Raw genomic sequence first — 27,102 nt, 5'->3', positions numbered from 1 at the left:
ACTTACGTTCCGTCGCGCACTGCAATGCAAGTGATGCCTTCAAGCCCGCTGCATTTCTCGCGCACTCAGCAAACTCGTCCGCCGAATAAAACGCCGTGTCAATGCGGTCTAGGATGCTGCTGGAAGTGCAAGATGACGATCCGACGACGACACAATCCGATGAGGTGCTGCTGCAAGGCACAGGAGAGTGCACCGCTTCGGACACAAGCGCGCCGTCATCGGAATGCGCCGCTTCGGCGGCATCAGGCGAAATCGGCTACACGTTGTCGGCTGCTTTCTTCTAGCGGGCGTTCCACAGGCACCTACGTTTCTTGCCGTACGCTTGGCGCGTCTTCTTCTTTAGACGAGCGTCTTCAATCATGCCGGCAAAAGACGGAAAGTTGGTGCGTCGGTCGCGTCGCACAAGCAGGCACGTGCGGGAAGCAGACGAACAACGTGCGCGAACGGGAACCGGCGGCCGACGAACAATATACAAAAAAAAAAAGCGAGGGCAACTTTGGTCGCATCAGCTAATGAGAAGCGAGGAACAGGGGGCTCGCATGGTGCGCGCGCGCTCCGGCCAATCAGCGGCCCGGAAGGGGGCTCCGGAAAAGGGGCGAGGGCAGCCGTTCTGTTTAAGCGACGCCATTTTGAAGAAATCAGCTTCAAAACAAGCCCAAGATGGCGGCGATCGGCCAACTGCTTCGCCGGCGGCGCGCGCGGGAAGTTTGAACGAATTTGACCTGCCGTGGGCTGTTTTGCGGCTCCTGTGGCGACTTCATAACCAATTTTAACCCAGTTACTGATCGAATTCAGCGTTCACAATGTGAGGACATGTGCTTATAGGTCTAAAATTTTCAAATATCGCATTTTCTCAAAATCGACTTTTCGGTCATTTTTTACCATTCTAAGACCTGCGTCCCCCCTTAAGCGCACCCTAAGACTGGGCAGTTGATGCTCGCACATTCTGGTTAAAAAATGGGCGGCTGTACGTGTGGCAACAATTTTTTTACGGCAGTTCAGATATAACAATCACCGGTTATAACAATCATATTTTTAGGTTTTCTGTATATTGTTATAAGTGGACAGCACAGTAGAAATCATATATTTTCTGATCATATATGTAATAAGAAATATCAAATATGAACCAAATACAGTGGAACTTCAGTGATACGAATTCAGCTGATACGAATCTGGAAAATTTCCAGACTGAATGCCATTGTGTCTAATGGGCCACGCTTTGGCTATTCCTAACACTTTTCCGCGTCGCGACAGGTAATGCTAACTTGGGTACAAAAACTGTCCAACAGGCCACAGGAGTGTGCTTTAAAAGCTTTAGAAGTACTGCATACACAGAAAATGCCAATGGAACTACCATTTGCCACAACTGCTATGCACAAAATTGCGGTTCACTTCACTGTTGATACAATCGTATATGAGAGCGATGAAACTCCGAAACTGTGCATGCATTCAACGCTTAATGAGACAAAGCAACGCTGAAGACAACACTACAATAGACATGACCATAGATAGCAACAACGAAGCTATGAAAGCACGTGCACAGCCAGCACACACAGATTGAAAACATTACTGTTTGCTGCAACCACTGTACATGAAAATACATGGTCGCCATTCACTCAATCATCAATAGCAACTACACCGCTCCAAATACACGCAGCTAATCCAGTGGTAGATTAAAGGTCAGTACGCCATAAAAAGGCCTAAAGTGCTTTGGCATTCCTGCTGTTCACTTATAACTATAGCATACCTGCCAAGTTCAAGAATTCTGAATCCGGGAGATTTCCGCAACGGAGCAGGAGGGGGGGGAACGGCTGAATTATTTGCTCCTTTTTTTTTTTGCACCGTGGGAGGTCTTAATTGGTCTTATAGTGGCTTGGAGTGGCCGAACACACGGTTTCCCACTAAGGTGAGTCTCAAAGGATCAACACAACTAGTCTGTCAAAACAACTCGGGTATATCTTCCTTGGACACACGTGAACGGATGGGACGGAGCAGCGGGCTGCTGCAAAAACGCAAGTAAAACCTTTGCTCACTACTACATTCTTTTGACAGGAACGCCAAAACGCATCTGGCCCATTTTTATCGCAATAGCAATTATACGAACAGTCTAGGCTGGTTTTTTGCCGTCACCACCGTTATTCACCGTATATGTATACGTATCTCTATATGTGAGCACTCAAAGAAAAAAAGCTGCCCGCGCTCGGTGCCCCCTGCTCGTCGTGATGCGCCGACGCGCGCTTATCTCTCACGCGTACTTTGCCCCACAAATGATGGGGGGGGGGGGGGGTAGATGCTTGAACGTGCGTGCTTATCCTTTTATGGGGAGAATCCTGTGCCTTCGGCTTTTACTGGAACGATTGCGTTAGTTGCCAGGCCTACAAAAATCACTTTGGTCTCTGCAAAGCCCCCGTTAGCGAAAAGAGCGCGCTTTTCATACACAGCGAAGTATAACAACAAGGACACTTGTTAGTTTGTACTCATCTCTACCTGTGATTAGGCATCGTGCATAGTCTTTGTTTAAACAGTGCATTACTTGTCGAAGGGTAAACGTTAGTTCGCTCTCATCATGTGCGTATCGTTTTTGTGAGTCATTTGTGCGTGTGCAGCGCGCTGCACATATCGACCTGCTTTCCGCTCTCAGCATGACATAAGGTGTTGCTGTCGCATTCATTGCTTCGTCCTAGTGGAGAAACTGACTTTTTACGTATTTACTGCATTGATTTGATTTGTGGGGTTTAACGTCCCAAAACCACCATATGATTATGAGAGACGCCGTAGTGGAGGACTCCGGAAATTTTGACGACCTGGGGTTCTTTAACGTGCGCCCAAATCTGAGCACACGGGCCTACAACATTTCCGCCTCCATCGGAAATGCAGCCGCCGCAGCCGGGATTTGAACCCGCGACCTGCGGGTCAGCAGCCGAGTACCTTAGCCACTAGACCACCGCGGCGGGGCTACGTATTTACTGCATGCTGCATGCCCTCGGAGCTCATAGATCGCTATCGCGTCGCCGCCACCACAGTTTTGTATGGTGGTTGCGGCAAAGGGTAGTTCTTTTTACAATCCCCGTGCGCTTCACTGCGCACGCACTTTCAAAACTAAGTCGTTTTATGCCATCTATGATCGCATCTGCCACAGTTTTGTCTGCAGAGTTTGCGAAAAGCAGCATTTACTTGACTGGTTGAGCGCACACTTTCGGAGTTCTGTCAGTTACCGCGTCGACATACATGATCATGTCAAGAGCGACCCCGTTTTAGTCCACAGCGGTTGTGGCAACGACAATCACAAGCACTGTAGAAGACAGTGCGTTCGCCTGTCGCACGAGTACTTCCAAAGCTTGAAGTACGCCGCTCTCTGCCTTCGTTCAACAGTTTCCGTACTGAAGTTCATAACAGCCGCCGCGATCAGAAAATGTTTTCAGAACATTTGAGTTTAAGCCCAACGGACATAGTGGAATTTGGCTGCAGAATTTCACGCATTCGTATCTGCTGCGGTTTCGAATCACTGATATTTTAATGTACAGTTAGATGAATGCCTCTTTAAAAAATGCGGAAGAGTCGAAAAGCCTAAAGCGGCTTGAGCTGCTTTTTTGTCAATGCGGCCAGATCAAGCACAAAAATTTCGATTTCCGGGAGATTTTTCATGACAACCTCACAAACGGAAAAAAACGGTCGAAATCCAGGAGTCTCCCGGCCAATGCAGGAGACTTGGCTGGTATGCTATAGTGAAGCCAACTCCAGCCATCGGCTTAAAGATGGTCTCATGCAAAGCTTTCATGCATTCATTCGTGGGGGCCAGTTGCGTCATCTTTTATTGGTCAATTTCTGTGTGTCCTAGAAAAACATATGCGAGTTCAATAAAAATAAATATTTTGTTCATATATTGTGGTTTGAAACCCGATTTCGCTAGTTTATTGGTGATATAAAACTTGGGTGATATACAAATATTGATGCGATAGCATTAAAGAGCTCGTTCTCGAAAATTCCGCCATCAGCATCGGTTTTGGCACCCCTGGTAGTGAGCAAAAATCATCTTGGTCATGACCGAAAAATAGAAGGAGATGCAAATAAAATAAATAATAAAATTTCCAGGTCTGAATGAGGATCGAACCCAGGCCATTTGCGTGGCGAGCACGTGTTGTACCACACAGCCATGCATCTGCTTGGAAATACAGTGAAAACAACTTTCTCTGCCTGGAAATGAAGTGAAAATAACATTATTGATTTAGAACAACACATGTCCTGGATACAGGCTTCACAATACAACATGTAATATAGCACTAATATTGCGTAGTACAAGCAAGCATTGCCATCGGATGTCAGAAAATGTGATTATCATAATTTCTTAGTTTAAAGCGGGCCACCCATTACAAAAAGCCCACAAATAATAACGCATATTTCCTTAGGACCACGTAGTGGGTGCATAGCAAGTTTGAAAATATTTCATGCACATGATTGCTTGTGGTTTAAAGCATGCTACCCATTACACAGAATGCAGCCCTATCAGTGTTGCCTACCAATTTTAGAAAAATACCCTAGGTCACTGTGAGAGTTACCCTACTTTAACCAACACAACTTTATTTATTACCCTACATTTTACACTAGCCTAAAAATAGTGCAGTGTAACAAACAATATTTAAGTACATACCGTCGAGCCCGCTTATAACAAACCTGAGCCTGACGCGGCATTCGTTCGCTGTATCCCGAAGTTCGTACTAAATGAGACACAGCTTTTAAAGAAGTTGTGAGTGAAAACACAAAATTTTTGCCCAAAAATATTCGTGATGCACGTGCTTTGAAAAGCAGAAGCGATAAGGCGGTCTCGAGTTTGTTTCAAACGGCAGCGTGCTCTTCGCAGAGGCCCGTGGCGTAAGCCGCATAAGGCACTGGCTCCAAAGTTTTGTCAATCTTGCAATCTGATTCATCCAAAAACGCTATTACTGCGTACCTCAATCACAATTCCCTAGTCTGTGCACGGTTCTGCGGTGTCGGCATCATCATCGGCCGTAATAAAACCACCGCAACAGATGTCCCACCCGCTCTCCCATGTCGGAGTCGACAACGCGCTGCCACAAATCGCCGTCGCAGTGGTCCTGTTCGGAAGCTTCAGGCTCAGCATCAGGCCCGACGTCGACGAAGTCGGCCTCGTGAAAATAGTTTCGCGTGCATGCAGCCGTCACCACTGCCCACAAAATATTCAAGATTTCCACAGCTGAATACCGTCATGCCCGAAACGTCAATTTGGCTGCCAGGTGGTCAACAGCTATGAGCAAGCGCTCCACGACGTGGCACCTAACATGCGGATTAGGCACAAGCCAAGCGGTCACACTTTCGACGCTTGTTGAGCGGCAGGAAAAAGCGTGCAAGGCCTGCCGTCCGCCATCCTGAACGCGTGGCACAGCTCTGGGCCCGTTTCTAGTCAGAAAACAAAACTTCTGAATTCGAGCCAGCGCGGCTGGCGTCGCGGAGCTGTGGAGACGGGCGAAAAAGTTGGGATCAAGAGAGGACAGCAGATTTGCAAGAGAAGGGCAAGGAGTTGCGATAGAGTGAACAGAGGGGAGGATACGGTGGGAAAGCGACTTTGAAAGCCAAAACAAGGAGGCAGGTCAGTAGCTTGCTTGAAAGGTCCGCGAAACACGGAACTCGCACGTAGAAAACCTTAAAAGAGGGCTTGCGTGCACAGACGTCTAAACACAGCCGCCTGGATTGGTGCGCGCAGAGGTGTTCAAGAAATCAGCGGCCGTGGTCAAAGAATCTTTTTGTTGCGCCTGCGAGTTTGCGTGGCCTCTACGACTTCGATATTTCGCGATTCGTTCCACGCAAATTGACAGCCATTTTCATGCATTCGCACGCGTGCAGAGGGCATGTTGAGCAGAGTGCAAAGTGCAAGAACAGGTCCTAAACACGAAACGAATCGTGAATTATCAGAGTGGGTGGGGTAGCGTACGCACGTGCACTAGAACGATACAATAAGACAAGACGCAGACGATCGGATACAGACGATGTTGGCAAATGGTAAGGTCACTCCAAGCCGCCGTCGCTAACAACAGTCGTCATCATCATCATCATCATCATCAGCCTGACTACGTCCACTGCAGGACAAAGGTCTCACCCACGTTCCGCCAGTTAACCCGGTCCTGTGCTTGCTGCTGCCACTGTTGAAACAACAGTACCAGCGATTAAAAACAGGGGAGATGGCTAACTGGTCTTCGAAATATCGGTGACAGTATGAAAACACGGGCCGCATCGGGCGATGCAGGGTGCTCAGAGTAGCGGAGGGACGAAGAACGGAGGGGTGCGTAACAAAAAGCGGTTGGGGAAAGCGGCAACTAGAGGGGCGCGAAGGCAGGGTGGGCGTTTAACCATAAGAATCTATGGGCACCTCGCCGATGCCTGATCTGTGGTCCAAAACGGTTTCCCGGGAAGTTGGCAGAGTGCCAACTCCATTCGCTGTAACCGATCGGCGGCGCTCAGAGACGTTCGTTGTAAGTGCGATTTTGTGTCATTGAAACAATGTATATTTTCACGGTCACACGGATATTGTTCGTTTTAAGCGAAAATTCGTTTTAAGCGAAAGTTCGTTTTAAGCGGGGCCGTTATATGTGGGCTCGACTGTACTACCCTTCCCTGTGCAACATGCAGATGTGTAGCAACAATGAAATCGGCAGCGACTTCAGTAGTTTATAAAAATCAATTTCGGAGACAGTACAGCGAACATGAAGTGCAGCAGATGGGAAGAGAAGGCATTTCTGTATTTGTATGAGAAAAGCATTGACTAACAGTTGAAAAAAAAAAAAAAAAAGACCCAGGAGACTCAAGAGCAAGTATATGGTTGGCAGTGCATGCGACATAGTAACAAAGAATGTAAAGGGAAACACAGTAGTGGCGGAAAGGATGTATTGGAAATCAGCGTGCGGCAAGAAAACAGGCTCTGAGTAAATACTGAAAGGGTGAAGGCTAAATGAGCAAGTATTAATTTACAATAACTGAAGAGAAAGGGCTTTGCTGTTTGAAGCGAGATCAGGTTGCCTTCGAACACGTAGTTATAAATCGAGATTAACTAAAGAAGAGAAATGGACATGCGATGAGAAGGTAATGAAATGACGTATCATCACAATAGTGTTGTTATACCACAATTTTCTGTATCGCTCTTCTTCATGCCGATGGTCACTTTTCCGGTTCGATAAAACGTCTAAGTCTTAATAGCTCGAACCAATTGCAAAAGTCACAAGCCCCTCCACGCAACGGACGAATTGGAGGCAATGGACAGAAAAAAAAAAAAAGAGGCATTATAATAATAGACAATGATAGCACAGGGGTGTGTGACATGCTATCTTTTATCTCTGCGCTATGCTGCTAGCACTGAAATAAGGATTCCAATTTTTTTGGGAAGGTAACCCTCAGATATGTTGCGCGGATTGTCTGCAATTTTCTCTGGATGTCTGCATTTTTCTCTGCATCTTTCTCTGGCTGGAGAGTTTTGAGCGCGTCGCGAACTGCGACGGATGGACCGAAGAATGGAAGCCCCGCCGCGTTTATTTCGCGTTGCAGGACAGTGCATGAACGTGGTTTGAAAACCCCGAAGGTGCCATTCGGTCGTGGGATGACTTCCGACGGGAGCTACTGGCCGCATACCTGAGCACAGACCGCAAGGAAAGAGCTGAAGCTGCTTTGCAAGCAAGAAACCAGCGCAACAATGAAAGCGTCGCAATGTATGTGGAAGACATGTGTCTGTTATTTCGCCGGTCTGATCAAAATATGAGCGAGGACAAGAAACTTCGGCACCTAATGCGTGGGGTGAAGCAGGAGATTTTTGCTGGTTTGCTCCGAAGTCCCCCCGCGGAACATCGCCAAATTTCGCACCGAGGCGACAGCGGCTGAAAAGACTCTGCAACAGCGAGCGAGGCACTACAATCGAGATGTTAACGTCGCATCTGTAGACACGGTGTCAGCCGTCTTCGGGCATGGCATCGACGTATTACGAGAGCTCATTCGATCGGTGGTTCGAAAAGAGCTCCAGAAGCTAAACGGCAACATCTCAACGATCTCGTCATTGGCGGAAGTTGTTTGGGAGGAAGTGACACAGGCAGTCCGTGAGCAGCAGCCACAAGCACAGCCGGTTCAAGCATCGGTTCCGATGCAGCCGGCAGTCTCGTACGCCGACGTGCTGAGAGGCGCCCCTGTACCTCCTTTCGTCGCCCCTGGGCCTTATTTCGCCGCAGCAAGCACGCATCTGCCGAAACCTCGATTCACGCCGTCCCCAGCCGAGACGAGGATCCGAAAAGCTGATATATGGTGCACTCTTGATCGAATTCTGCTTTGTTATCACTGAGGCGAAGCTGGCCATCTTTACCCGATGTGTGAATATCGCCGAGCTGGACTTCGGCGTTTTCCCGTAAACGCTGCTTGTCCAAGGTACGGGGAACGACCTTTTGAAATCAAGGAGTACTTGTCAACGCATCAAGGTACTCATTCCTCGCAGCAGCATCAGTCTCGGTCGACAGTGCCACTAAGGTATCGGTCACCAAGTCCGCGCCCATCTTCAAACTCTCCTAGGCGACTTCCCCAATGCCCGCTTCGGGAAAACTAGAATCGGCGACCTGGGGAAGTAAGGCCGCTGCCGACGCAAGAAAACAACCTCCAGTGCCGATTTCAAAATGTGATGAAGGACACGCGTGCGGGAACGGTAATGTCGCTTCTGATTTGTCGGTACTTATAGACAGCTACGAAACGAATGCTTTGGTAGACACAGGCGCAGACTATTCCGTCATGAGCAGGGGACTTGCCAGAACGCTGAAAAAAGTGCTGACCCCTTGGATAGGACCGCAAGTGCGAACCGCCGGGGGACACCTTATCGATTCGGCAGGCATGTGTACCTCTAGAGCCGGAATACACGGCTTCACTTACGGCGCCAGCTTCATTGTCCTGTCGGAGTGTTCAAGAGCTGCAATCATTGCAATGGACTTTTTGCAGGCCAATGGCGCAGTGATAAACTTGCAGGAAACGTGCATCTCGTTCTCGACGAAACACGCCATCGCGACATTCGAGAGTGAAAAACGATTCTATGCGCTCCAGATTGCAGGTGATGATGTAACAGTACCTCCAAGATCCATCATTGTTGTCACCGTAAAAAGCAATGTTTACAACTACTATGAAGGAATGGCAGAAAGCAATACTGGGCTATTACTCGAGAAAGGGATCTGGCAGCAAGAGGTATTGTATGGCTGCATGATGGGTGTATGAGCGTCTTCCTCACAAATTTCCGAAATGAGGTGCAACATCTTGCGAAAGAAACTGTTGTTAGTCACTTGCACGATTACGTTCCGATTATGGATTTGAATTCTTCCGAGACTGCACCACTACACCCTGACGGTATAGATTCCATACTCACATCTATCCACATTGAAGCAGCCCTATCACTGAACCAGAAACAAAAAAGCGAGAGGCTTATACGGGAGTACACATCACGTTTTTCCACGTCATCGAACGTGCAAAGAACATCCATCACCAAACACCGCACCATAATCGATCAATCTGCTAGACATATTTGCCAGCACTCGTACCGAGTGTCACCAAAAGAGAAAGAAGTCATCAGAGGCCAAGTTGACAAAATGCTTAGAGACGACGTAATTCCGCCATCGGCCAGCCCATGGGCCTCACCTGTAGTGCTGGTAAAGAAAAAAAACCAGACCTTGCGCTCTTGCGTTGACTACCGAAAATTGAACGTCATCACAAAGCGGGATGTCTATCCCCTTTCAAGGATCGATGAAACCCTTGACAGTTTACGAGACGCGAAATTCTTTTCCTCTCTAGACCTCAAGAGCGGATACTGGCAGATAGAGGAGGTGGACGAACGAGATCGCGAGAAAACTGCTTTCGTCACCCCAGATGGGTTATACGAGTTCAAGGTACTCCCATTTGGCCTGTGTTCCGCACCCGCCACATTTCAGCGGATGATGGACACTGTGCTGTCCAGGTTAAAATGGCAGTCCTGCCTTGTTTATCTCGATGACGTCGTGATCTTTTCGGCCACCTTCGATCAGCATGTGGAACGACTACGAACTGTGCTCGAAGTGATTAGTTCAGCAGGGCTGACGATAAAACCCCAAACGTGCCATTTTGCTTTTCATGAACTGCTTTTCCTCGGTTATGCCGTTAGTCTGAAGGCATTCGACCTGACCCCAAAAAGACAGCAGCTGTAGAAAAGTTTCCTAGACCGACGGATAAAAGGGCTGTGAGACGATTCTCATGACTTTGTGCCTATTACAAAAGATTCATCAAAAATTGTTTGAAGATTACAAAACCACTAACCCGACTGACGAAAGAAGACACGCCTTTCACCTGGACCAGCGAGCACGAAGACGTGTTGAATGAGCTACGACAGCGACTCCTAAACCACCCCGACCTTGCACATTTCCACGAAGAAGCCAAAGCCCAAACAGAGATTCACACTGACGCAAGCAATTTGAGATTAGGCGCCGTCCTCGTGCAGTTGCAAAACGGAGAGGAACAAGTGGTCGCATATGCTAGTCGCACTCTTTTGAGAGCTGAAATAAATTATTCAGCGACGGAAAAAGAATGTCTGGCGGTAATATGGGCTACACAAAAATTCCGACTGTACTTATATGGTAGACCATTTCGAGCAGTGAGCGACCATCACTCGCTGTGCTGGCTCGCAGGCCTAAAGGACCCTTCTGGGCAACTTGCTAGATGGAGCCTCAGGTTGCAAGAATATGACATAACAGTCGTATACAAGTCGAGTCGCAAGCACAGCGATGTTGATTGCCTGTCACGCGCACCAGTGGAATCTGCACCTGCGGAAGATGGAGACGACTTTCTGTTTCTTAAAGCCGTCAGCACCGCAGACATGACTGAATATCATCGATCTGACGCGGAGTTGCTTCAACTAATCAAGCATCTAAAAGGGCAACCTGTGCGTGTTCCTCAAGTTTTCGCCCAAGATTGTCCTCGTACCTGATGAGAAACAATGTTTTATACAAGAGAAACATCAAGCACAGCGGGGAGAAATTTCTACTCGTCGTTCCTTCGGCCTTGCGACCCGAAATCCTTGAAGCCTGCCACGATAACCCAGCAGCACAACACCTCGGAGTGAGTAGAACATTGGCTCGCATCCACACCAAGTACTACTGGCCAAAGTTACTGGATGCTGTACAGCATTATGTGAGGACATGTAGAGATTGCCAGAGACGCAAAACGCCTTCATTGAAACCTGCAGGATTTCTCAAACCAATAGAACCCCCTAAATTTCCGTTTGAACAAATAGGAATGGATCTACTTGGTCCATTTCCTACGTCATCAATGGGCAACCGATGGATAGTAGTGGCGACAGACTACTTAACCTGATATGTTGAGACAGCCTCTCTCACCAGGGGCACGGCTATAGAAGTCGCTGAATTTTTCGTCACTAACATTGTACTACAGCATGGTGCCCCAAAAGTGGTTATCACGGATCGAGGAACTGCCTTCACAACCAATCTGATGCAGTCCATTATGAAACTTACCCACGCATGTCATAGGAAAACAACGGCTTACCACCCCCAAACGAATGGGCTAACCGAGCGACTCAACAGAACTCTAACCGATATGTTGTCCATTTACGTTGACTTGGAGCACCGTACGTGGGACAAGTTACTGCCGTACGCCACTTTCGCTTATAATACTGCTGTGCAGGAGACTACTAAAGTGACGCCATTCCAGCTAGTCTATGGTCGAATAGTTACCGCGCAATTAGATGCAATGCTGCCTGTAAGCGCCAATACAGAGCACAAGTCCGACATCAGCGAATTCATTCAGCGAGTTAAAGAAACACGGCAGTTGGCACGACATCACATAAAACAACAATAACGCGTGGATGCAAACCGTTACAACCTTCGGCGGAGAGGAGTCGACTATGCACCAGGTGACCGAGTTTGGATTTGGACTCTCGTGCGGGCGCCTGGCCTCTCCGAAAAGCTTCTGCACCGCTATTTCAGCCCTTACGGAGTCCTTCGTCGCATCAGCTCCTTGAACTACGAGGTGTCACCGGAAGGACAAATGACCTCATCAAAATGCCGAAGGAGAACAGAAATCGTGCATGTAGTCAGAATGAAGCCATACTATGACAGGCAATGAACATCGAACTTTACACACCCGATCAAAAGGAATACCTATTTCTCCTATAGAAACCACGCATTCAGACCATCTCAGCAACACTGCTTTTAAGCATCGGGACGATGCGTTTTTGGAGGAGGAATGATGACGCAAGACAGGCGCAGTATTCAAACTTATGTGCGCTAGTTCATGCGGCCCCCAAGAGACCAGCGGCTCGATGATGAGACAAGAAAAGGCCGTGACGGCGCGTGCCTCCTCAGCACGAGATTTTGACGAAAAAGAAGTGGTGCACCACTCGAGGGCTTCTCAGAGATTGATTCCTTTTGCTGATCGCCTGTTAAAAACGCTGCTACATTTTCCTTTACTTTTCGGGCACAAGTTAGCCCCAATAAACAGTTATTCTTACACCATTCGGATTGTGCGTAACAAGATTGTCAAACCTGGTGACCTCTCTTGAGCCGTCACCCTAGCAAAGTTCTATTAGTAGCTCAGAAGTTTCTGTTGCATGCAACAGATGTGTGCTTTGATTTTTTCAAGCTGTGAGGAGCTTCATGTAGCTCCGCCTGTTCCACATATCACTTTTGGTCATCTCAGTGCCTGCAAAAATGAAAACTTGAGCATTTCACTCATCGGGCTTCTGTATTACCTACTGGCACGAAACGAGGAAGAGGCGGCTGATATGCTCACCTTCATTAAATGCGTCATTATCCATTGCTGCTATGTCAAGAGGGCTCATGCACAGTTCGATGCAGCCTCAACAGTATCCAGCTCGCTGACGGTTCTTGTCAACGCTTGTAAGCGGGTGAGCTCTGCATCTGTTTGCACTTTACAAATATGGCCTGAGGCCATGGAAAATCTTTGGCACGTCATCGGCAAAAGTTTCGGAATGCCCCGCAGTGAATTCACAACACCTCCGATTAGCCACTGGTCCACGCAAACGATGTCACTCTCATTGAAGTGCTTTTCACACACGCGTACATTCAAGGAAACAAATGAGAAACCAGCCATTTCTTCTCGGGTACTGCAACGCACTTCCACTTTTCCCGCCAATCACTGTCTGTAGGCAGCGAAAACTTGGAAACCGTTTTTTTTTTTTTGTCATTTCTTTTGTAAACGGATCGACAACCATATATCCAGCAGGTATACGGTATCCTTTATCTTCAGGCTCAGCACATTCGGCACAATAGTAATCATATGGTGAAAACTATGCGATGGCATGCCACGATATTATGCATTGACCCCATAGCGGCACCAGCAGCTAGCTTCCCTTCAGTCTGCCCAATGCCCAATGCCCCATGCGGCGATGCAGCACCGCCCCGTGGCCTCCACTCGCAGCGCACAAAGCTCCCCCATAGAGTTATGGCAAAGCTTCACAACCAGTAAAAGTATTGAAGGACTCTGGTTGTACTCTACATACTAAGAAATACCTTCATGCTCCATTGAAGGTTTATGTACCACCTGTCCAAACAATAGGTGTGATTTGTTTTTTGCTAAGCTTTATCCTAAACCTATTTAATATAGAATTAGAATGGCAGACTAGGTGAGTTCGTTAAAATGCATGATACAGTTGCCGACCAATAAATTGACCAATAATTTGGACATGCTCGGTACTTCGGGCTGCCGCGTTACACCACCAATGGCCCCATAGAACTAATATGTAAGGACGACCCATATTTCGGACAGCTGCCAGATTTGCATTCTGTAATCTGGAGTGTCCGAGGAGTGCACACCGAATTGGCAGCCATTATCTCCTCCAGTACCCATACCATACAAAATATGGCCTCAAAGATGAAAAACGAAAGCGAACTGGCGATTTGTGAGGCTTTACTTTGATTGCCTCACAGCTTAAAAATAGGAAATGTCGATCTTGGAGGTGCTGCTGAACTCTGGGAAGTCGTATCTACATCACAAACATTCCATGTTCCAGTTCCAGTACCTTCGCCCTGTTATTGCGCTGTACTGTTATCACCGCCATTTCTTCATATGTGTCTTCGGCACTGCGCTCTGCTGAATTCTGCATGCGTTTGATTTTGTGTTGAGACGTGCTTTAATTGCACTCTGCTCTCCCAGAAGATCTGTGTTAAATGACATCAATGGTGCCCTCACACGCAGTGCCAAGGCCACGCCACGGACGAAATACGGCCGACATACACAACACTAACAATATGGCAAAAAAAGCTGCCATCATTCTGCAAGTGTTCAGTGGTTGCCTGCAAGTCGAAGTTGCAAGAGAGTTTAACATTTCGAGACTTCAGGAACCCAACAATAAAACTGAAGAGCTGGACCTGCCACCTTGCGCGATGAGCTCCAGTGCTGACGTTATTGACGACCTGCGAGGCTGCGGTGTGCCGATTTCTGACGCAGTTACACTTCAAGACTTCCCAAAGGTCAACAAGGCTGTGTCGTTGTGTGCCAAATTGAGCGGAAGTGACATAATTGAGCACATTCTGCAACTGCCAAACAGTGATTCTGACTCTGATGATGAGGGAGCTCTGAAGCCGTTGCATGCGAACCTGTTTCGAGCCCTCGATATTTTTTCGTCGTCCTACTGGTGGTCCTACAGTGAGCATATCACACTGGCGAAAATGGAGACGGACTTAGTCGCACGTAAGCGGAAGAGCGTGCAGCAACACATTGACAGCTTTTTCCAGGCACCGGGTCCCTAAAGCGTCAATAAAAGCATTTTACTTTTTATACATTTGTTTTTTCGGACATTTAGTAATTCGGCCCTATGTACGTTCCCTGTTGAGTCCGAATTATCAGTCGTTGACTGTACTTAAACAACAACACAAAAGATGTGACCAAAAAAGACAAGACACATACAATGCTGCTGCAGCTCTTAAGCAGCTTATGTTGTAATTTTGCCTAATAATGCTCGTTCCAGGCTGAGCAATCAATGGTAATCAACATGAATGTAATAATGGCTTCAAATAATGCCTGCCATTGCAGAGTTGTAGTCCTAGGGGAAAGTGCAAGAAATTGGACATCCAGAGATTCTTATATGTAAATTTAAGACATCCTAACACATCGACTCTATAACGGCATCTAACAGTGCTGAAAAAGCATCCAAATTAATAAGGCTTGGCCAAAAAAATCAGGGATGTGAAAAAATTGCTTGCTAAGCGTAACTGTTATTACTTATACTGTGCTGGTACTTACTTCTCCAGGATCATTGTACCACAGTTCCTGGTGTAGTCGGTATGGGTGCTTCCTTTTCACTTCCAACTCCTCCATGGCATTGTCATCATCAGACTCAGATTCATTGCTTGAGGAATCACTTGTACCACGGTTGGCAACTGCAGATGGAACATCTATTAAACTGGGATCCACCGGAGTTCACAGCTAACAGTACTCAGGGCTCTTTCCTATTAATTTTTAAAGCACAAACTTAATGCTTAAGCAGCTAGCAATGCTAGACTCCTGCTGCATGAAAGTAATGATGTTGAACAGATCAAGCATGTTGATTTCGCTTGGATGGTCGAAGTTTGGCATACTGCCAACAACCAAGAAATAAGAAAAAAACTAAGCGCATTGTGTGCCAGCATGGTGGCGCCACCACTCGGCTTGCCACTCGACTAGTGCGGAGAAAGCGGTTGCACCCTATCGCAACCCCCATAGAATCCCATGCATTCTGAATAAAATATGCGCTGCCATTGTGAAATATAAACGAGCGCCATTCTCTCCAAAGTGTTTCACACCAACAACAAGACTCTGCTCCTCACTTCCACCCCCTTGGCACGCTCCGAGTGAGCACCTCTTCACACTTTTTCTTTATTTCTTTCGATAACCTTGGAAGCGCACACTCTGAAGTTGACAGCGCACCAACAAGACCAGCTGGGCTAGCCTCTTTCGTCACGGTCGCATCTTCCTTGGACATTGCAACATTACAATTGTGTAAAGGTCATGGCCACACGTCGGATGATGAGCCCTGATTTTGCTCAGCTGTCATCGCATCAACAGCAATGCTTCAGATACTTCAGACGTGCACTTTTGTTCGTTGGTCGCTGTGCAAGATGGCCTCCTACAAGAGCGTGTTTTTCCTCGACAGTCAGCTGTGTGTGTAGCTCTCGGCTTCGCAGCAGTTTATTGACGCCATGAGGAAAACAGGTGCTACATCGTGGGTACCGCTGGCACAACGGCAACATTTACGACGTTACTGTACACGCGTGAGTGTGCTACAGTTGAAACGCGACACTTGGCCTTGTGTGTCTACTTGACACCAGTGTGCGGTAACCAGTGTGTTGCTATCCTTGTTGCGTTGGTTAATATTGAATTCCAATTAGAATACTGTTTCTACAAAGGTGAGTAAGGCTGTAAGTTGCCTTTCTACATTCTCACTAGTCTACAAACATTCTACATTCTCACTAGTCTACAAACATTACTTCTAAAATCGCATGTTTTGCAAATTCCCACGTACCAGAGGAGAATCTAGCATACGATGTACATACTACACGTGTGCGCATTTCCTATTTAAATCTGAGTAATGCCACGTATACGAACTTCCTGTTTAAACCTCAGTTTTTCATGCCTAATTTAATATACATTTGATAGAGAATTGGGGCTTCAATGGTGTTAATGATTAGATTTTTCAGAAATACGTGATTGTAATGCAGTATAAAGTTGCTCACAATTTTTATGTGGTCTGTGAAATAATAAAAAAACAATGTTTGTTGGTCATTTGCTCTGGTGCTTTCACACATTATTATGCACCTGTTACAACGTTAATTAGCTTTCCATTTGTTGTTTTTATACATAATTAGCTGGACAAAGGTGAAAGTGCTGGACGATTGGAAGTTGAAATTGTATGCCTTTTGTGAGTTTCCTAAGCATGCATACAACGATTATCTGCGTTGTTCTTGTACTGTTAGGGTATTTAATGAAACAAGAAGACCTTTCTACATTGCAACAGCTTTTGTTTCGTTTATGTTAGCTGGTCACGCAAACAAATGCAACACACGCACATTAAAAACGCTTGCATTATACCGTGCTTGCCCGTAACTTTTAAAGATATAAAATAGAACAATTGACGCAACACACATCATGGCTGTCTAGTGGAGCAGTGTCAGCAGTGAAAATATCAAAGCAGAATATAAACTGAATTAAAAAAAGAAAAATGGTCAGTAGCGCACACATCCGCTTTTCACCACTGTTTGCCATTGGTGGTGCCGCAGGTACCACTCAAAGCAGCAGCACACGAGGTGGATACCAAATATGCAACTACTAGCACATTTGAATCACACCAAGTGTGAATTTTTTTTATGCTCCAGATAAAGTAAAAAGAGCGATATGTGAATGCGGTGAAACATACATCTTAGTATTTTAGTTCTAAACCTAACTGCTGCACTTGCATGATTTCTGTGAGTGTACCAACGCAAAAAGCATGTTAGGTGAAATTTACAGGCTATTCAGTAAATTAAACTGAGAAGAAAAGTGTGCCTAGTTGCTCACATTTTGAACACAGCATCAATCCACTCATGATGTCACAGCTTATAGATGCTGGCTATTGAGCGACAACTTATAGCTAACATATGCACTTGAAAGCCAACAGATGCTACTCAAAAAATGGAAGTTATTTTTTTCCCATAAAATACTTACTTTTTGTTTTTACTTGTTTTCACAAGTTTAGTTTCTGCACTACTTTCATGACAAAAAGAAGAGTTATATTTAAACTCGCAGGATATTCAAAACTAAAATATCAAAAACTAAACAGAGCTTTTTGTCTAGAATCCCTTGGAAAATGTCACCTGGCTGCTTGCCACTGCGTTTAGCATGAGGAGTTCGCCAAAGCCACATGCACAAGATAACCATGATTCTCAAGTGCTCATTATGAAATATATCACTTTAAAAAGCATATCTTTGCCACATACATGAGCTTTCATTTCTACATTTAAATGCATTTCTCTAGACATAATGTTTCTGGTATTTCCGATGGCCAGATCAAGATTAACTTTTCTCCAAACATTCCTTAACACGTGAAGAGTGCAATTATCTCATTTAAAACCTTATATCACCCATCTAACTACTATTGTGTTAATGTAAGCAATTAGTATGCACTGAGCATACTTCTCACATTACAATTTTTCTTGTTCATTAAAATGTTTTATACACACTTTCTTCTAAATTGTTTGCATTCTAAAGCACATGCAGAGCAATATCAGCCCTGAATAGCTTATAACCATAAAGGTTCAGTGGCAAAAAAAGCATGTCCAAACAAGGCTATATATCGCACGTTGTCATGGTATAAAATGAGAACTATGCAATTACTATTAAACTTATCACATATTTGAAAAAGCATAAAAATCCATGCAAACAGCAAAAATGTTATTGCCCTAGCCTACAGATTAGAGAAACTTTTTTCAAGTAGAATCTCCCCACAAATAGAAGTGGCAGTTGACCCCTCTCGTCTCTAGAGTACCTTTGTTAGATGCTGACCTCGAAGGGGTACATGGCAAGACAAACCAAAACGAAAGAAAAAGGCATTAAGCAAAGAAACGTGACTGCCACTCATCGGCAAAAAAACAGTGTTGAGGAGGAGCAGGTCGACATAATGCTTTCTTTATATCCCCATCATTAAGCTCCGCAGAAATACCAGGTACAGTAGCCCCAAAAAGGATTAGCACAAGTGACTGATACCGCAACAGCGGTAACAAAATCACAAATACAGTCGATTCTGGATATATCAAACTCGGATATATCCAGTTATTCGCTATATCGTTGAGAAATCCTCTTAAATTTCTTATGCAAAAGTATGGGACTGGTGCACCCGTATATGGAACTACCGCACAGCGGGACATCCGCTATATTGCGCACAGCGGGACATCCACTATATTGAACGTTGTGCTACAATGAAGCTTAGAAAGTGCATTTTTCCTAGCAAATAATGATCAATTTTTGAGTGCATTCTAACAACTTTCTATCCCTTTTTGCGCACAGGTGAAGGAAAGGTGGTGTTCATCTATCGCGCCAATCTGGATAATTGCACTGCGCTTGCAAGTGCACCGATATGTTTGAAGCACGGTCTGCAGGTCTAAACACGCGGGCATAGTACTTTTCTAAAAAAACTGATTGTCGAGGACACCAAAATGAGAATGCAAAGTGACTCGGCAATCTCATTGGAATGTTCGCATTCCCTTCCTTGTTTGTTAGCACACAATGACATGCAAGTGGTGGCTGCATTTCCGCCTCCATCAGAAATGCAGCCACCGCAGCCGGGATTCGATCCCGCGACCTACGGGTCAGCAGCAGAGTACCTTAGTTACTAGACCAACAAGGCGGGGCTACTTGAACTCTTTAGACTTTATTTAAATTCCCCCAGAGGTTCAGCAGACTTTAAATAAACAAAAATCTCTTTATTTAAATTACTGTTTAAATGGAATAACTGCCCCTAATATGATTGGTTTTATCTTATCTCTCAGTAAATAGAACTTAATTTAAACAGAGTAAATTTTTATGGTCCCTTCAGGTTCTGTTTAACGACTCTATTGTACATCAGTGTGACACGACCGATTTAAAATACTATACCAAAAATTAAAATACCTTTCCTATAGCTGCTATGTACCAGGGGTCATATCATTCAACGAAAAAGTTAAATAAAAAACTGCTCTTGATATGATTGCTTTTGCACTCCTCTTCATATCTTGGTAAATGGAACTCCTGTCAAACAACACAGTTTTCTGGTCTCTTTCGTAGACTTGTGCATATAGTGATTTTGGTCGAATAATTTCAAATCGAAGTTGAATAGTGTGTATCAGCCCCTCCCTACAGTGAAACTACCTTTACCAAAGGTTTCATGTGGACTTATGAACACCTCTTCGTTCATTTTGATTCGAAATATTCTAAAATTCAAATTTAAATTGATGCAAATTTGAATAGTGTAATATTCGTTCGAATATTCAAACCATTTGAATATTCAAAACCTACTCTTTAGGTTTCACTTATTGAAAGCCTGCCATATATGCAATATGCACTTTTGAACTCGGGAGATGACGCTCTTTATAATAAAGGTTGACAAACCATGCTCAATTTATACGCTGAAATCAGCAGCCAGTGTGAATACACAATAATAGTAACTTAGTAAAAGCTTATGAAATTTGTTCAGTAGTGTTTCTTTTTTTTTTCTGGAACCCAGTTTAGCTCCATAACTGCAGATAAACTGGCTAGACTCAACAAATGCTGTGAAGTTCAAGAAGTAAAAAGTGCCTGGAGTTGAAACTTCTGAGGCGGCGTCGCCACCCATCCCATTATTAGAATTTTTTTTTCCAGTTTATTCAGTCGTGTTCTCATGACAAGAGTGATTTTTTTCTTTCTTGTGCTGCCATATGAACAGTTATTAATACCACTACTATTTTTTACAGTTCATTTAATCACTGCTTTTGCAGCAACTGCTGCCCCATGCATGACGCTTTTCCACTGGCTGCTATTCCCAAAGCGACTATATGGTGCATGTATTGTCATGCCAGGTGCCTTAGTGAACAATATGCCCTAAAAATGCAGTCCTGCTGGGCAACAACGAACAATTAATAGATTAATTGATATGTGGGGTTCAACGTCCCAAAACCACCATATGATTATGAGAGACGCCGTAGTGGAGGGCTCCAGAAATTTCGACCACCTGGGGTACTTCAACCTGCACCAAAATCTGAGCACACGGGCCTACAGCATTTCCGCCTCCATCGAAAATGCCGCCGCCGCAGCCGGGATTCGATTCCACGACCTGTGGGTCAGAGGCCTAGTGCCTTAGCCACTAGACCACGGTGGCGGGACGAAACACAAGGAACAAGGAACACCTAACTTACTGGGATGTGACTTGGGGTTGCAGAGCTTCTTCTTTCGAGGAGGAGGATTGTATGGCTCTTGCTTGCTTTTCACCCGTGCTCCTCGTTCCACCAACTCGTGTCTAAATTTGTCTTGCAGGGCGTGCAGCTTCGTCGTTCCTGTGACAAGCCCTGAAACCTGCAGCCACAGCATAATAATGACGAAAATTGTCGTCAACGCCAGACAAAGCTATAGAAAACATTACAGAGAATTGAAAAAAAATTGTATTACAATTACCGCACTGTCATTAGTTTAAGAACAATACTGCAAAAATACCTTCTTATAGTGAAACTACAAGACACACACACAAGAAAAAAAATAACAATGAATGGAACAATTCTCACCAATAAATACAGTTCCAAGCTACTGTATTCAGTCTAAATGCATGAAACAAAAGTGTGAACAATGAGCAATGTACATAACTAACTGTAACAGTAACATGTGCCTAAAAATTATGTTCAGAAGCTTTTATGTACAAATTAAAATAATAGTGACCTTCACAAAAAGGTACACATTTTTTCTCCTGAATCAAGAATGAGTAAATTAGGTTTTGAGATAAAGATACAGAATATGATTCACAATGAATAATTTTTATTTAGTTTCATGTTTTAGGCAGTCTTTCTAAAAAGTTGAATTAATTTGATTAATGTCATGTTTCAGTAGCATCAATTCCAAGATAGAAAAGTGTATACAGGAAATTAACTGAGAAAAAGAAAGATTATCTTACCCTCTGTCTTTCTATCAAAATATGAGCCCATTTAATGCTTACCTGTGAAAATGGCACCCCCTTAAGAACGCGCTCGTACTTACAATGCACCTTGTGAAATATTACTGTAAAATAATAAAGCATACAACAGACATAATACAATACAAGATGTTTTAGATGATTCATCAACTTCGTGTCAGACAAAAATACAAGCCCTCGAAATTCCCTTCCTTTATTAATACAACTTGTAAGTGTGGACTGTACAATACCAACCAAAACTTAACACAGCTTAAAAATGGTTTATCATCACACTCTTGACTCCACTATGCTGATACCTTTTCATCTTTTCGATAATACAGCTCTGCAGGGCTGCTACGAATCCACCGTGCAGATTCCAAAAGATAATCTTCCTCCTCTGCATCGTCTGGCTCAGGTTCCTGACCACCAGAAATTTCATCCTCCGACTGATCCCTGGAGAAAAAAATGAAAAGAAAAAAGGAAACAAATTTGGAACGACAGGCACTCTTGAAGCAATGGCAAACAAAGAATATACATGACACATTCACAATTTCAGAATTTCGTGGGATGTGAAATGCCTAATCTTGCAACAAAGTTCTCTGGAATCTCGTAAGGTGGCAGGATTATGAAAGGAATACTATTTGACATCCACCTATTTTTAGCCCAAAGCCACAAAGAAATCCATCAGATTCCTTAAAATAGAAAGCTCTCCAGTTGAATTTTAGGAACCACTAGGCCTGCACGGAACGTGCAGCACAGTCACAGCAAAAGCTGGAAGAGCAACCTCACTAGAGCCTTTTTTAAACACTGTTGGGCAACTGCTACAAGCACACTTGCAGGGCTCTACCCACTACACTATAAACCATCATTTTTGTTTAGTACGGAGGCATTCACTATGCCATCTTCTGTCTTTCTTCAGAGAAGCGTGGTACCCGGTACACACTTGCAAGGAATTTCGTAAGATTGTTCGATGCTACGGCTGACGACGAAAAATTATGCCAGAAGCTCTTGTAATGGGTCAAAGCATCGATGACTCACTCGTTACACAATTCGCTTTGCGTGACGCCTATTGTTCCTTTGCTGTTCCACAACGATTTATTACTAATATTAACATGATTCCTTTCCCGACATGAAGCCTGCTTAGGGTCAGCTTGCAATGAAGTTTCAAGCACCGGCATGACTCAGTGGTAAAATACTGGGATGGTACAAAGGGGACCCGTGTTCGAATTTTATTGTGTCCTTGATGTTTTTTGTTTACTTAGTTTTGTTTCTTATTTCGCGCGACAGTGGTTACGGACACCGGTGGCAGCGGATATCTACGGTGCCATAACGACCCTTCACGTGATCTCATAACAATTCTTGCTATAAAAAAAATTGTCCCGGTCCCCGAACTAGTACGATTTTTCGTTCAAATAAGGCCTGTATTCGCAAACCAACCTTATCTGCATTCCTTAAGTTTCTGTACTCTATACAGTCCAAAAATTAATTGGGGGTAAGAGATAACTACGAGATTTGTTTGTGAATGAGGCCTACTTTGTTTATCAAGTACACTAAAGGCACAAGAGTGATCACAAAAACGCGAGATATAGATTGATTGATTGATTTGTGGGGTTTAACGTCCCAAAACCACTCTATGATTATGAGAGACGCCGTAGTGGAGGGCTCCGGAAATTTTGACCACCTGGGGTTCTTTAACGTGCACCCAAATCTGAGTACACGGGCCTACAACATTTCCGCCTCCATCGGAAATGCAGCCGCCGCAGCCGGGAATCGAACCCGCGACCTGCGGGTCAGCAGCCGAGTACCTTAGCCATTAGACCACCGCGGCGGGGCAAAACGCGAGATATAGATAAGGTTGGTTTGTGAATACGGGCTAAAAAGCTTTCTTTTCTCAGAAAACCATGGGGATTTCCATATGGCTTTGTGCTACTAACTGGTGGAGGTCAAATATCCCTTTGGCCGCATTGAGAAACTCTGTAGAACCAATTTGCAATATTTTGTGTCCATGAGCTGCGAGTTATTGGCATTTTCACCCTCGTGCTGCCAAATGCTTGCATCCTCATTAGTTCCATTGGCAGAGCGATCTAGAGCTCCATGACCTAGGAAAGTAATGACAACTCTCCTCCGAGTGTGGCTTTTCTCCTTGATTCTCTTCGCCCACCAGCGGTACGTGCTGTGCACGGCACCTTTTTTCACCACAGCTGCCACGAATTCGCAGCACAATTCAATGAAGACATGTAATTTCCAGCCACTTGTGCATCACGGTGGTATAGAAAACATTAAAAAATGGTGATAACAAGATCGAGAAAGCTGAAATAAGCTTTTTTTTTTTTAATTCACTTATTCCAAAATCCATGTATATAGAGTATGTTAATTTAACAGGAGCTTTATAGAAAGTTCTACGATGCAGAGATTTATTTCTGACATCTGATACCATGTTTTGTGTTTCCAACTGATACCTGAGCAAAAAGCAAATTGAACTGAAAAAATAAAACGTAATGTAAGCTAACTGGTGCTGCTTATGTGCAATACTACGGGTGTGCTTGTCGTCATTTCTTTCAGGGCTTACATTAGTTGCATTTAAGCAACTCAAATTCACATCAAAGCTGGAAGAATAGTGCCTCTACAAGGTGCTGTTCCAATTCTAAGTAAACAAACAAGGGGTCGTGAAAAAATGTTAATTGGAAAAAGAAATCAACAAACGCAAAAAGGCTACACATATAGGTGCTAATTCCACCTGAGGCTTATTTGGGAAAGCATGCATGTCAGTAGGGTCACAATGAGAATCTGCGTAAGCAAAATAGAAAAAACACAAGCACTGCACTGAAGAAAAAAAAACTAATCATGAAGGTGAGTCGTCATATAGCAGACAACACTGTAATTAGTACCAGCATCACACTGGCCCTTTTGATCGTAATCAGGCCCAATCAACTATAGGTTCAATCCAGATCAGGTTCTTCTACACGATCACATTCAATCGTGATCAGGCCTGACTAGGATCAACACCATCATGATCTGTTTATCGAAATCTTGCATCCAGATTGTGATTTCATTGAAGTTTGCACCAAAATCCATCGCAACTAGTTTGGACCGTACAGCAGCGATTAACGTTGACCGCAATCAAGAAATCTGATCTGGATTGACTGTGATCATGAACAAAAGTGCTCGCGTGACACTGGTATAAGAGATATCTAGTTGCTTATAGGTGAATGGTAAGCTAACTAATGCAGGCAGAACCAAGGCATGCCATTTCAGCCACGCCCTGCTAGGTAACAGCTCACCTTTGCTAGCAGGATGTTCTTGTCTATTTACTCTTTCTTCTTTTTTTACACGGTGCTTGTTTTATTTGTTTTTTTCTTGCAGTGGATCGCATTTGTGTCATTATTTCTGTTTGTGAAATACCCCACCACCACCACAGCAAAACCTACAGTCTCCTCTATTCGTTCATTTGTTTTTTCACCAAAAATACATGTTAAACAAATCATAACAATCTCGACAAATGTGATCGATATGCTGTATCATCGCACATAATTGTTTGCCGCAAAAAGCAGATTCTATAGTTGTGCATTTCAGACTGAATAAAAGTTGCGGACGTGCGAGATAATGGAGCCTCTACAGAATAGGGATCCGCTAGGTGGCGTAGGGCGGTGAGAATGTGCTCACATCGCTCTCCGCTTTATGAAACACTTTCAGGCGGAAATTTCATTGAAGTCTACTTAAAGAGTGCATCATCTTTTTTGTGAAGTTGCGAGGATTCAAAGGACACCAAAATCTGGGACCAGGACCTTCTTTACGAGAAACTATCAACATTGGAAGACACGACGTGCACGAATGCAGCTCACCGCATCACCGGCTTCGGTCAGCGACGCCGGGACGCTAAACCGTGCAAGGTGCGACGACGGGTGTGTGCGCGTCAATTGGCTCACAACCATTTGACTGACTTTCACTGACATTTTCTGATCGAGTCAGAAGTCAATGGTGAGTGCCATTTAACCTCCCTTTCGGACTATATGCCTTGGGCAGAGGAAAACGGAGGTCGGCCCATTCCCCTGTTTCTATTGAGCATGCATGCATAAGAACGCCTAGAAATTCTTCGTCTACATGGACGTCGACAAATACTCTGCCAGAGCATCTCTAGTGTCAGAGAATCAACCGAACAACACAAGTAGCGTCTCATCAAATGAGGAACAAAGTAACGACGCGCGAGCGACCAGCGGCGTGGCTCTCGATAACAAGAACTACGACGACGCGGGTCTGGCTCTTACTTGGACGGGGGATGGCTGGCACACCGTCCTTTCACGCAAAAGAAAAAAGAACCATAAACAAAGCCAGAAAGAGCCTGAGAAGGGACTAGAGAAGAAAAAGGAAAAGTCAGCAGGCCATCCGCCTGTCGACACAGCACAGGACAGCCAAGTCAAGCGGGATTTCCAGTGCAGAAAATGCCAAGGCTCGACTCGACGCCCCTTCCAAAGGAAGACATAAAGGTTATCCTGAGACCGTACAAGGGCCTCACAGTGAAAAATCTATTTGGATCGAAGCTCTCTATGGCAGTTATAGAGGCCTGCCGGAACAGCTTTGGAGGAGAAAGTTTTTTGCTGCGGGTCCACCCCGGATGGAACATCATAATATAGTCCACACCACACGAACAAGTGGCGGGCAGGCCGAGAGAGATCAACCAATTGAAAATCAGAGGACGGATTCACCCCTTCAATGCGTACGTGGCCGACCCAGAAGACGTGCTGCGAAGCATTGTTGACGGACTACCACCCAGAACCATTCAGGCCGACCTGATGGCAAACCTACGAATAAGGACACAAGGGGTGAAGATAGAGAGAGCCAAGACGCTGGGCTCTTCGAAGTCAGCAATAATAACTTTACGGGTGACGTGCTCCCCAGGTGTGTCTGTCTATTTTATGGTTGCAGAGGCGATCTGTTATCCATACAAGCCTACCGTACAGGTTTGCAAGATTTGTCGATCAAGTGGTGTGTGCCCGACTCCGAATGCCAACATGTGCTCCAAGTGTGGGACGCGTGATCCTACTCAAGGACACGAATGTGCCCTGAACTGCGCCATATGCGGTGAAGAGCACGCTACAAGAGACAAGTCATGCTGAAAGGAACTAAAAAATGTGGCTCACGGAATATCCCTGTGGAGACCCCTCAAAGACAAACAAGGTAGACCTAGGCGAAGAACGAATACCCACAACTTGAGCAACACCAGCAGAAACCTCCTTGCTGGTTCAGCTCAGACCGAGAGGCAGCGACGCTCCAGAAGCGGCAGACATCCAGATCCAGCTCCATATCATGATCGAGATCAACATTAAAGACCCCACAACAGCGAAACATCAGCAAGTCTGCGAAGGCCCTGGCAAGCCAAACTTGAAGAAAACACCAAACAGCAGCTGGGAAACAAGCTCCACCCATGCCAGGAAAGAAGAAGCAGCAGTAGCAAC

The 27,102-nt window shown here is 45.0% G+C and overlaps 1 protein-coding gene across 3 annotated transcripts in view; it reads right to left on the bottom strand.

Annotated features, from left to right (window-relative positions):
- Positions 1 to 27,102, bottom strand: part of drosha (ribonuclease 3 drosha) — a 277,020-nt gene that overhangs the window by 173,721 nt on the left and 76,197 nt on the right. For all 3 annotated transcript variants that reach the window (XM_037413695.2, XM_075879566.1, XM_075879567.1), the window contains 3 exons: positions 21,967 to 22,102; positions 20,907 to 21,063; positions 15,271 to 15,407 (listed from right to left, as the gene is read on the bottom strand). In XM_037413695.2, coding sequence (XP_037269592.2) covers positions 15,271 to 15,407; positions 20,907 to 21,063; positions 21,967 to 22,102 — 430 coding nt within the window. The remainder of the gene's footprint in view (positions 1 to 15,270; positions 15,408 to 20,906; positions 21,064 to 21,966; positions 22,103 to 27,102) is intronic.

Source organism: Rhipicephalus microplus, chromosome X (genome assembly GCF_043290135.1).
Source record: "Rhipicephalus microplus isolate Deutch F79 chromosome X, USDA_Rmic, whole genome shotgun sequence".
Classification (NCBI taxonomy): domain Eukaryota; kingdom Metazoa; phylum Arthropoda; class Arachnida; order Ixodida; family Ixodidae; genus Rhipicephalus; species Rhipicephalus microplus.
Note: the sequence above shows the minus strand (reverse complement) of the source record. Positions and strands in the feature narration are given on the sequence as shown.